Below are 11,059 nucleotides of genomic sequence, written 5' to 3'. Positions count from 1 at the left end.
GATAAAACACAAATAAACTTCAGTCTGAGTGCTAAGAAATAGAATGCAGTCCTGATCTTTATGTCAAGTCCAAGTTGCCTCCAATGAGCTCCACCATCTACAAGGAATAAGCTTCCTTGAGATGTTTTTGATAGAAAAGTTTGCATAGAATCTGAGTAGAGTAGTTGGAGAGACTGGAGAGTTGAGAAATATCTGGTAGAGTATAGGAAAAAGGGAAAGCTAGGGGAAAACGGGGTGAAAAATGTATATGTGCAGGTGATCAGATGCAAATATGAGTTTAGAAATGATTAATTTCTTCAGGACATGCAGAGAGATCATTGAGATTCCATCAACAGCCTAATGGACAGAGCTGTGGATACACAAGGTCAAGGGCAGATCAGTAATACTTCGCCCCACGTTCGGACTCTTCCTGAAGATTTCTGCTCTTTCATCACTGGAGAACGTTGCCATTAAAATTAGCCAAACCTTTGAACTGAGCATGTATGAAAATTCAGGATGTTCTCTAATATTGAAACAAGTCCTTTGCGGGGCCTGGCAGCTCTCACAGGGACCTCGGGAGGCCAGAGCTCCCGAGAGCTGCAGAGGGAGGCTGGGCAGAGGGGAGCAGGGCGCCTGCAGTGGCACCAGCCATCCGGGACCCTGTGGCTGCATCCCACCCAGCTCTGAAAATCACTTTTGTTTTTCAAGAAAAAAAAGACCGTGCAGACTCTGTGCAGGCGCTGGGGCAGCCGCAGCTCCGGCTGCTGCTCCAGGACCAGCTCCCAGCTGCAGAGGGGACCTCAGAGGCGCTGGCCAGGGGGGCCATTGTGAGCCCGTCTCGTGACACACACAGTGTCCCAGGTGATGTCCCCTCCACGGCCCCCAGCCCGCAGTGCCCGGGAGGACAGCGACGGGAGAGGCGGGAGCGCGCGGAGCTCGTGGAGGAGCCGCCAAGCGCAGCCGCATCTTTCCCTGGTGTCCAGGAAGCCACGAAGAGTCGAGGCTTTTCCCGAGGCCTTCCCTCCTCGTCGCCTGGGTGAGAGCGACGGCGCTGGGGCTGGGCGGCACTGCGGGGCCGCGGGGACCCTCCGCGGCTCCCAAACCGCCCCCTCACCCCTCTGCCGTTCCCGCAGGATGGAGGAGAGACCCCCCAGCCGCCCCCGGGTGGCCTGGGAGCAGGACGGGGCTCAGCAGGGCAGCAGCTCTGCCCCCGCGCCCTCCGAGGGCTGCGAGCCCCAGGCGACACGGGGCCCGTGCAGCCACGGTGAGTGCCGGCCTGCGGGACAGGGACCTTTCCTGCCCGCCCGCCAGCACCTTCCGCAGCCCGGCCTCGCCGGGCCCGGCACCGCAGCCCCGCGCTGGGCACCGCGCGCCCCGCGGGGCCGGCGGGAGGCTGTGCCCGGGGGAGCAGCCAGGGCTGCGCAGGGCAGAGCGCAGGGCGCTCCTCTGCTGCCCACGCTCCGGCTCTCCACGACTCCCACCTCTCTCCTCTCCCAGGCCCCAGGGCTTTCATCAGCGCCTGGGCAGAGCTGTCCAGGGAGGATGAGGAAGCCCTGCACTTCATCCACGGATTTGTGAGCAGCAGACCAAAGGTTCGTGCAGCCGTGGCCCTCAGGGCCAGCCCCATAGTAGCGACTCCCGTCCCCCATCCATGGGTCCCAGCCCCATAGCTGCAGCTCCCAGGCCCCCATCCGTGGTCTGGCCCCACACGCATGGGTCCAGGCCCCTAGATGTGGGTTTGGCCCCACAGCCGTGGCTGGCCCTTAGAGCAGCTTTGGTGGCCTCCTGGGAGCCTCCAGAGAGGCCTGGTGGCCTCCGCAGGGCCTCTCCCTGTCCCCGGCTGCTCTGCTCCCACCGACCTTCCCTCTCTGCTCTCATGCTCCCTCCGTCTCTCTGCCCCGTGTGTCAGGACCCGGTGCAGAAGCTGAGGTTTCTGGAGGCCATCTGCACCCTCTGCTGCGGCAGCAGCTCCAAGGCCTTGGCGTGGGGCCTGGATGTCTTCTGCTGCAGATACCAGCTGGCAGAGAACATCATGGTGAGGGGAGAGGCAGCAGGGCTGAGGGAGGGCTCAAGGCCACCTGGGCAGAGACCCAGCTCTGAGGCCAGGACTTGTGCATTGCTTGGGCTGGGGCAAGGACGCGTTGCTGGCAAAGAGCTCCTGCCAACAGGAGCCCGGGTGTCCCCGAGGAGCCCTGCGAGCTGAGCCCTTGGCGCGGTGGGGCTCGCTGTGGCCTCCAGGGCAGGGATGGAGGCACCAGGGCTCTGCCCGCCGGCTGGACTCTTGCTGGCTCTGCCGGCGCCGGGTGCTTGCAGTTCCCATGGGATCCTGGCTGTGCTCTCCAGGTGCTGCTGGAAGAGGAGCCCAAGGAGCAGCTGGGCACAGCCGTGCGCCAGCAAGCCATGCTTGCCATCACGGCCATGAGGTACCTATGGCAGCCCCTGCTTTGGCCCACGCCTCTCCACAGCAGGGTCCTCATGGCCCTGTCCCTGCCTGGGAGCTGTCCCCTCTTGTGGGGGGGAGCCTGGTGCTCCTCTCTGCTGGGCCTGCGCTCTCCCCACCGCGGGGTTGTCAGCAGCACAGACGGGAGGGCTGAGGGGTGTCTGCAGCTCCCCGGGGCACCTTGGCTTTTACCATGGGAGCGGGGCACATGGCTCAGAGGGTGCGAGGCCTCCCCGCCAGGCCTGTCCTCTGTCCCTGGCGCAGTGTCATGGAAGGGGGGACACCCCCCTGCAAGGCTCCCCCAACCTTTCTCTGGAGCAGCCTGGAACTCCTGCCTCGGAGCTGCACGTCCCCCTTCCCAGGGCACCCAGGCAGCGCTCCCTGCACCCGTGCCAAGCAGGCACCTCTCTGTCTTTGCAGTGCAGCAGAGCTGCTTCTGGAGGGCCAAAAGAGCAGCCTCCTGCAGCTCTGCTTCCGGACTGTCTTCTTGCTGCCTCCCAGAGAAGACATGGAGGACCTCAGCATGCCCCTCTATTGCAAGGTACGTGTCGGGTACCGAGCTGCAGGGAGGTCCCCAGCCTTGTCCCTGGCTGGCCTGTGCTGAGGTGATTGCAGGGCAGGAGCTCAGATTTGCTTCCCACCCTCCTCCCGGCCTGCAGCGCTTTGCAGACGCCGCCCGCAATGACAGGGCTCTGCTCTGCTTCCCTTCCTCTGCGCTGGGCCCCGGGCCAAGGCTACGGGCTGCTCCGTGCGCAGCAGCTCTCCTACCCTGAGGCCTCTGCCTGGGCACCGCAGGGCAGCGGGGTCCTCCCCTGGCCGCAGGAGTTCAGCTCAGTCTGCTGTGGGCCAGAGGCAGCGCTGAAAGAGGGCCACAACCTCCTGTGCTTCTTGCAGACCCTGGACAGCATGGACAGCATGTTGGACGTGCTGGTGCTCAACGCTGCCACTTCCAGGCTCCTGGAGCTGCAGGCGATCTTGGAGGTTTGGCACCTGCAAAGAGAGGGCTGCGTGGGGCCCTCCGAGGGACGTGACACCCTCAGTGCAGAGTCCCCCCCTCAGAGCCATGGGCAGGCAGCACAATGCAGGGACAGGAGCCACCACTCTTGGGTGACCAGGGGCTCCCCACTGTGTTCTGGCATGAGCCCAGTGTCCCCTGCTTGCAGCCCAAGTCCCTTCCTCTTCCACTGATGCCTCCCAGGCCATGAGAGAGCCACGTCCCCAGCACTCCTGGGCCAACTCTGCCCCTAAAGCTTTCCTTGCCTGCAGCCATAGCAGGACACGGACCCTCTCCTCCAGCTCCTGCACAGATGGAGCTGGTGCTGCCGCCCCTCTCCTCCCTGTCCCTGGGGCTTTCTTCCCCATAGCTGAATGGGGCGCAGACCCTCGGGGACCTGCCCATCCTAGGGACAGGTCCCCATTGCAGACTTTGCTGCAGCTCTGCGGAAGGAGCCGTGCGGGGCTGGCTGAGTGCAGCCAGGGGCTGCGCAGAGCTGCTTCTGCTGCAGCGGCTGCGTGCGCCCCGCGCAGACCTGTCCCCTTTCTCCTGCCAGCTCCTGCTGCCCTTCACCAGCGTGGAGAGGGCTGCTGTCCGGGAGAGGGCCATGGGGAGGATCGCAGGCCTCACCAAGTGGCTGGCCATCTATTCCTTGCCGGAGGTAAGGAGCCCGGCACCTCCCCACCGCCCCTTGGCCCCTGCCCTGCAGGCCAGAGCTCTCTCCAGCTCAGGCTCCCTCTCACAACACTGGGGCACACCGTTGACAACGTTGTTCCCTGGCAAAGCCGGCCGGCGTCACCGCCAGGCACTGGGGACATTCGTGCTTCTCAGCCACCACCGTCACGTTCACGGGGCAACAGGGGGAGTACGGGGGGGAGGAGACCCCCAGGGGACCCCCCTCCCTCGGGCCCTCTATGCTGCCAGCATCAGCACCTGGGGGGGGGGGTTCAGTGCCCCGTGGCTGCCCCATAGACACCCCATAGATGCCGCACAGATGCACCAAGGTTGCGCTCTTGCCCCCACGGATGCCCCTTGGTTGTTCAGTGGCTGCTCCATAGACGCCCTGTGGCAGCCCCATAGATGCACCGCTCTCTTGCCCAGGTCTGGAGCTGCCATGGAGGAGTTGATGAGAGCTCCTCCTCCTCTGGAAAGATCTCTTTCCCAATCCTGGGAAAGCTGGTGGGGAGGCTCATCCTTTGCTCTGCCTATGAGGACGCAGAGACCAAGCGTGGGGCTTTGGACGCTCTTCATGGCCTCTTCAGATTCGTCGTGCGACGAAAACGTAAGAGCAGCTGCGACTCTGGGGACAGGGACATCATGGCAAGGCCAGGGAAGGCAGCACACTGCCCCGGCCCTCTACTCCATGACACAAAGCAGCAGGAATCGTGGCTGATGGAGGAGAAGGGGCACAATCTGTTAGTGCCTGTCCTGGACACCCCTGCTCTGGAAAGCGCCCAGCACGCCCTGCTCACGCTCGGGCTTCTGCGGTGCTGCACACCAGAAAGTCCAATGAAACCAACGAGGCTCTTGGGGCCCTTCAAAGCTGTTGCCCTCTGTCTTGCCCTGGAATAGGCCCTGGCCCTCCCTGGGAGTCCTGCTCCCCGTACAGCACTGGCCGGCCCCTCTTCTCCTCCAGGCTGGTTTCTTCCTGACATCCCCCGTCTCCAAGTCCCCGTTGCTCCTCCTCACCGCTCTGTCTTTCTGTTCCTCTTCAGGCAGGGAGCTCTTGCAGGAGAATCTCGAGCTTGCAGAGTCCCAAACGGAGCGGGAAGCTGACGATGCTCTCTGCCTCTCGTGGACCACCAACATCAGCGAGATCATGCTGGTGAGGATTGCCTCCCTCAGCGGGACTCTTGGCCATCAGGAGACTCGGATGAGCAACGGCAACGCAAATGAGCAGGGGCCACGCACTTCCTGGCCCACAGTGGGATGTTTCTTCCCTCACCTCCTTCCTCCCACAGCTCTTTCTGGAAAACCTCCATCCGGCCGAGAGGACAGATGTCATCGTCACCGCCATCGAGGCCATGCGGGACTGCAGCACCTACAGCACAGCAGTGGCCACCCACATGCTGAACATGTTTGTGCTGGGCGTTGTGTCCACGCTGGAAGATGTAAGCGGCCTGCAGCTGGTGTGCCTGGGGCTCCAGCCTTCTGCCACATTGGCCCCCGTGCCCAAGCCAGGCTTCTTGGGCACCCGACGCCCTTGGAAGGCAGCAGGGAACGTTGGCAGTGCTGGAGCGGGGACGGGATGTGTGTGGGAGCTGGGGTAGTGGTTGCTCTCTGGTAGTGACCTCCCTCTGCCCGCCACCTCTGCCAGGTGCCACGGGTTGTTCGGTGCCTGCACCAGAACACCAGGGACGTCAGGGAGTCGTCGGCGCGGGTCACCCTGAACAGGACCCTTTGCCTGCTGGCCCGCTCCTACCCTGATGAGGTGACCGTGAGCCTGCTGTGCTGCTCCCCGCTCTGCAACAGGTACGGGGCTCGTCAGCCTCCAGAGCTCATGGCACATGGGGAGACGGGCCCAAAGGTGCAGAGCCAGGACCTTGGGGCTGCCAGCATGGAGGGGTGGCTGGGGGCAGCGCCTGCAGGGCCTGTCCAGGCTGCGGCCGTGCCCGAGGAGGCCCCTGACCCAGCCCTCCGGGTCTGCAGCGCTGCCAGCACCATGTGGAAGGTGCTCATGGAGGAGCCCCGCGTTGCGGCAGACGTGCTGGAAAACCTGCTCAGCTGGATGGAGAAGTGGCCCCTGCACGAGCTGTCCAGCTGGGAGGCGGACAACGCCGGCGTCCTTCCCCTGGCTGTGAGTTGTGGGATGAGGCCTCACTCTGTCCCAGGCTGCCAGCTGCCCCCCTGGGCCCCTCTGCCCTGCAGGGACCTCCCCGGGCCCATGGATGCAACATGCCCAGCACCAGCCCTCCACGCGCCAGCACAAAGCGCTGAAAAGAGCTGCTTGGGCCTCTCAGAGCACCAACACCCAGGCTGGCCATGCTCAGGAGATCACCATCCTACCCTGTCCCCCCGTCCCATTTCCTGAGGCCCAGGGCTGTGCTGAGCCTCTCCCGTGGGGCTGCGGCACTGCGACAGGCCCTGCTCAGCGCTGAGGTGTCTCTGCTTGTTTTCCGCAGGCAATGAGAGCCCTGCGTGCCATCGTGCAGGAGCCCGTCTGCCCGCAGGCGGTGGAGGCGGAATTCTGCCCGCTCTTCCTGGCGCTGCTCCTTCAGCTGTTCTCCGCAGCTGAGTTCACCCGCCAGGAAACCCATCCCCTGCAGCGGGAAAGCCAGCGGGATGAGTCCCACGCCAGCAGCCACGTCAGGTGCTCCATCCCGCTCGTCCCGGCTGTGCCTTGGGCCCGGAGGCAGGGCCAGGCTGCCGCTGTGACCTGGGCTTTGCTCGCATGCAGGTGCGCCGTGGAGGCCATGCAAGGTCTCCTCCGCTCTGCTGGCTATCGGGACGTGGCACAGGCTGTCGAGCAGAGCGGCGGCTGGGAGCTCTTGCTGCAGCAAGAGTCATCTCAGAGGGGACTCGTTGTGCTGGCCAGGTACAGCCCTTTACGCCCTGCTCTCCCCCAGCACCTCGGCCTCGGCTTCGGGGTCACAAATGTCCTTCCTTGGGAGGGAGGGGAACTCCAGCTCTCCAAGAAAGGGACTGCAGCCACAGTGCTTGTGGCAGGGAGCAACACAGCTAAACGGCCATGGGAGCTCCCTGTCCCATGGCAGCGGTGAGAGCTGCTGGGGGAGCAGTTGGTGTTGGGAGTGCTGGGAGCGGATGCCTTGAAAGAGGGCTGCCCTCCCAAAGCCCTGGAGTGCCCTCCCCTGGGGCCTGGGCTCCCCTCACAGAGAGCCCTGGGGACACGCTGGCTGCAGTCACGATGTGCCCAGCACTGCCCATGCCTGCCTTGACCTGCACTGGGAAATAGCTGAGGGGGCTGAGCCATTTCAGAGCAGGTTTGCCTGCTCGGCTCAGGACCAACAGCACCTTCTTCCTCCTGCCAGAGTGATGAGGGGCACGTGCAGACCCATGTGCTGCTGGATCTCCAGGCAGCTGCTCAGCCTGCTGAGGAGCCCAGAGGACCAGCTCCATCACCTGCCCGCCATGGCTTTCTATGTCGAGGTGGGCCTCATGGAGAACGGTGCCTGTCCGGAGGGGCCTCTAAAACCTCTCTGCTCACACTGGGCACATGCCGGGGTGTAATGTTGGTCAATGCTCTTTGCATAACGTTGGTCAACTGCTCTTTGGATAATATTGGTCAATGGCTCCCTGGGTTATGTTGGTCTCTGGCTTTTTGGGTAATGTTTGTCAATGGCTCCTTAACGGCTCCTTAACATTGATCAACAGCTCTCTGGGTAATGTTGGTCAACGGCCCTGGCCTTGACTCCTTTCCGCTGACCTTTGTGAGGGCCAGGCGCCCTTGGCCAGAAGGAGAGCTGGGATGCGGGGCTGCCCACTGCAGGTAGTCCTGCCGGCTCTGCCAGGCTCTCACCGTGCGCTGCCTTTCAGCTGCTGGAGTGCTATGAGGTGGCCAAGATGGACGGGGACGTTTTGACGCTCCTGTTGAGCTACGCGCAGGCTCCGAGCCTGGAGATGCGCAGCCTGGCGTTCCAGGGCCTCCGGAGGCTGTGCAAGAGACCGGAGATGGTGAGTAGGGCAGCAGCCGGGAGAAGCCGCGCTGGCAGCCTGGGGCTTCCCGGGAGGCGCTGGCTCCCCCAGGGCCTTGGCCTTTGCTGCCAATGAGGAGGGATGGGAGCTGCTCCCCGGTCTCCGCTGCCCTTCGTCGGCCCCGACTCTTTCATGGCAGCCCCTTGGCTGTGCTGCACAAGGACAACGGCTGCGGTGCCCTCGGGAAGGGCTCCTGGCCTGGAGGCAGCAGCCTTCCCCCATGGAGAGGCCCTGGCATGCCCAGGGGCCCTTGGACAGGGCTGCCCTGCCCCGCAGCCCTCATGGGGAATCAGCACCCAGGGCCCTTGTGGGCCTGCCCTGGCTTCACACGAGGCACTTGTGTCTTCCACACAGAGGAGGAAAATGTGGGGCCTCACTAAAGACATCGTGGAGTGCCTGCAGGACCATCGAAGGGATGTGCGTGTGGAGAGCCTGGTGTTGCTGCAAAACTTCTTCAGCCACCTGGATCAGAAGATCTCCTATCCCTTTGTCCCATGGCTGGCAGAGAAGCTTCTCCCACACTTTGAGGATGTAAGACTGGGGGGAGAGCCGGAGACTCTCCCAGCGGGTTTGGGGCTCTGTTCGCGTGGCTATGAGTGCTGTGTGTCCCTCTGCACGTGTGCCCATGGGCAGGTGGATTTGCAGCTCCCACCAAAGGCCCTGCTGCCTGTCAGGAGGCCTTCTGCCCTCTGCTCGTCAGCCCATTCCCTGTGCTGCCCTTGGGGTCCTGGCCTGTGGGACTAGATCCCCAGCCCCGCTTCTGCCTCAGCTGCTCTGTCTCCTGCTTGACTCCCTGCGCTGCTTGTCCTGGCCTGGGCAGAGACGAGCTAGGAGGCAGGAGCAGGCTGGAGAGCAAGGCAGAGGCCGTGCCCCAGGGCTGTCCCTCCCTGTGGGCCTCTTCTGCATGGGGGCCCTGGCGGAGCCCTAGAAATTCCTGGCAGAGGCAGAGGGAGCCGGAGCCCAGGGGACCTTGTCCCGCTGCTGCCGACAACCCTCCCTGTCCAGGCTGCATCCACAGAGGTTGTCCCCAGCTCGCCCCTATGGAGGGCTGGGGAAAGTCGCGCCTGGAGAGAAGGAGGCCTCACAAAGGCAAAGCCTCCTGTCATGACCAGTTCCTGGGATCACTGCTGAGGCCTCCCCTCCTCTCCTCCCTCTCTGCAGGAGGACAGCACAGTTCGAGAGCTCTCCATCTTCCTGTTCAAAGACCTGCTGGCCGCCACGACCGGCATCAGGAAAGAGGGCATGAAAGAGCTCGTGCACAGGAGCCTGGTCCCGCTCTTCCTTCACATGAGCGAGCGGATCCAGAGCGTGGCCCAGGTACGGGGAAGGCCCTTGGGGAAGCAGTGCTGACATCGCTTGGGCGGGCCTGAGCACTAAGGCATGGGCTGCGGACAAGTGCGCCCTGGAAGACATGTCAGCGTGAGGGCCAATGTCCCGTGTCCCCAGGAACGGGCAGGAGCTGCCTCTGCCTTCAGTGAGGGGCAGAGCTGGTCCCAAGCAGCATGTTCCTGTTAGGGCCTGGGAAAGACTCCGGGGCCTGCCCACATGAGGGGGATACAGGGTGTCTTGTCCTGGCCGTGGTGGCATCTCGCGCTCTCTGCGGCTCTGCAGGCCTCTCAGGAAGCCCTCGCCAGTGCTGCTCACCTGCTGCAGTGGGAGAAGCTCAAGGAACTGGCCAGAAGTGGGGAGATCTGGAAGATCGGGGAGCACCTGGTGAGCACAAGGCCCGAGTCCCTGGGCCCAGGCTGGGGAGAAGGGGCAGAGCTGGCTCCCCAGGAGGGCTCCTTGCCAAGCCATGGCCTTGTGCTGTCTCCAGGTGCGCAAGGACAAAAGCAGAGCGGAGCACTACCTTGAGCACAGCCTGCGCTACCTGCAGCACACGGAGGCGTGCGTGCGGGAGGCCGCCGTGAGGTTCCTTGGTGAGCCACGAGGCCAGGGCCATCCCTGGGCACACGGAGGGGCTGCGAGGAGGCTCTCGAGGCCCTCGCTGCCTGCCTGCATCCTCCACGCTGGGGCCGTGCTGGGGCAGCCTTGCCCAAGGGGAGGAGGACGCGTGGCCAGGCTGGCAAGGCCAGCGGGAGCTGCGCTGCCAGGGCCGTGCTGGGGACTACGGGGGTGACGGGCGGTGTTTGCCTAGGGCTCATCGGGCAGCAAGGGAGGCAGAAGGAGGAGAAGGTGCAGGAGATCTGCAAGGGTGAGTGCGAGCAGTGCCGTGCCAGCTGGCCCTGCCAGGGGGGAAGGAGGAGCCTGGAAGGGAGCCCCAGTTCCCTGCCCTGCCACAGGCGACCGAGGCCCTGTCTGCTGTGTGGGGACAGGAGGGGTTTTGGGGGTCACCTGGGGCATTCCTGACCAGCAACCTGCAGCTGATCCCTGCTCCCTCGTGCTCCCTCCTCACTGTGGGAAGAACTGGCTGGGAGCAGCCCTGTTCTGGGGGGATTACAGGGCTCTCTGCAAATACGGGAGTCTCTTATCTGCTCTGTTCCTTTCTACCTCAGCCCTCCAGCCTCTGCAAAACGACGCTGAACCCGCAGTGCGCAGCCTGGCAGCACAGACCATCCTGCTCCTGACCACACCACGGCAAAGGTCCTGCTTCGGAGCGCTCGGTCGCTGGCTCTGCCGAGTGTGGGAGAGGTGTCACCCTCCTGCCAGGAGGTGACTCTGCTGGGCAGAGCTGGCCCCAATGTGCCAACGCCACCGTGCTGCACACCCAAGGCCTGCAAGTGCTCTGCATCCCCGCTGGCATCTCCCGCAGCAAAAGGACAGCTCCACAACTCAAGTGCCTCCTGTCCCCTGATTGTGCCACCACTTTAGCGCTTTGTAGAGCCGTCTCCAGCAGTAAAGGCCTTCCTCTTTCTCCAGGTTGAGTGCTGGGTTTATTTTATTGTTTTCTTTTTCTTTTCTTCTTTTTGGGGGACAGAAAGGTGAGAGGGGAAACTCCTTTACTGCAGGAACCAGCATTTTCCTGTGTGAGGCCGAGTGCCCTCTTCCTCCAG

At 63.6% G+C, this 11,059-nt stretch overlaps 1 protein-coding gene across 2 annotated transcripts; it reads left to right on the top strand.

Moving 5' to 3' along the window:
* The first annotated feature begins 1,496 nt into the window (after positions 1 to 1,496).
* On the top strand, positions 1,497 to 10,722 carry LOC148593858 (maestro heat-like repeat-containing protein family member 7). 2 transcript variants are annotated; one of them, XM_088529182.1, is made up of 21 exons: positions 1,497 to 1,571; positions 1,889 to 2,014; positions 2,323 to 2,402; positions 2,840 to 2,960; positions 3,314 to 3,400; positions 3,970 to 4,074; positions 4,515 to 4,695; positions 5,129 to 5,238; positions 5,375 to 5,524; positions 5,731 to 5,885; positions 6,063 to 6,210; positions 6,536 to 6,723; positions 6,811 to 6,948; positions 7,403 to 7,520; positions 7,908 to 8,045; positions 8,421 to 8,597; positions 9,228 to 9,374; positions 9,678 to 9,779; positions 9,883 to 9,985; positions 10,204 to 10,260; positions 10,562 to 10,722. In XM_088529182.1, the coding sequence occupies exons 2-21, from the start codon at positions 2,012 to 2,014 to the stop codon at positions 10,720 to 10,722; spliced, it is 2,469 nt and encodes an 822-aa protein (XP_088385308.1). In that variant the 5' UTR covers positions 1,497 to 1,571; positions 1,889 to 2,011. The 2 variants fall into 2 exon arrangements, with proteins under 2 accessions (XP_088385308.1, XP_088385307.1); XM_088529181.1 differs by having other exon boundaries at positions 9,228 to 9,383.
* The last annotated feature ends 337 nt before the right edge of the window (positions 10,723 to 11,059 follow it).

This window comes from Tinamus guttatus, unplaced genomic scaffold (assembly GCF_059628265.1).
Source record: "Tinamus guttatus ecotype Peru unplaced genomic scaffold, ASM5962826v1 Tinamus_guttatus_pri_ptg000326l, whole genome shotgun sequence".
Lineage (NCBI taxonomy): Eukaryota > Metazoa > Chordata > Aves > Tinamiformes > Tinamidae > Tinamus > Tinamus guttatus.
The sequence above is the reverse complement of the archived record's forward strand: the minus strand, read 5'-3'. Positions and strand labels throughout refer to the sequence as shown.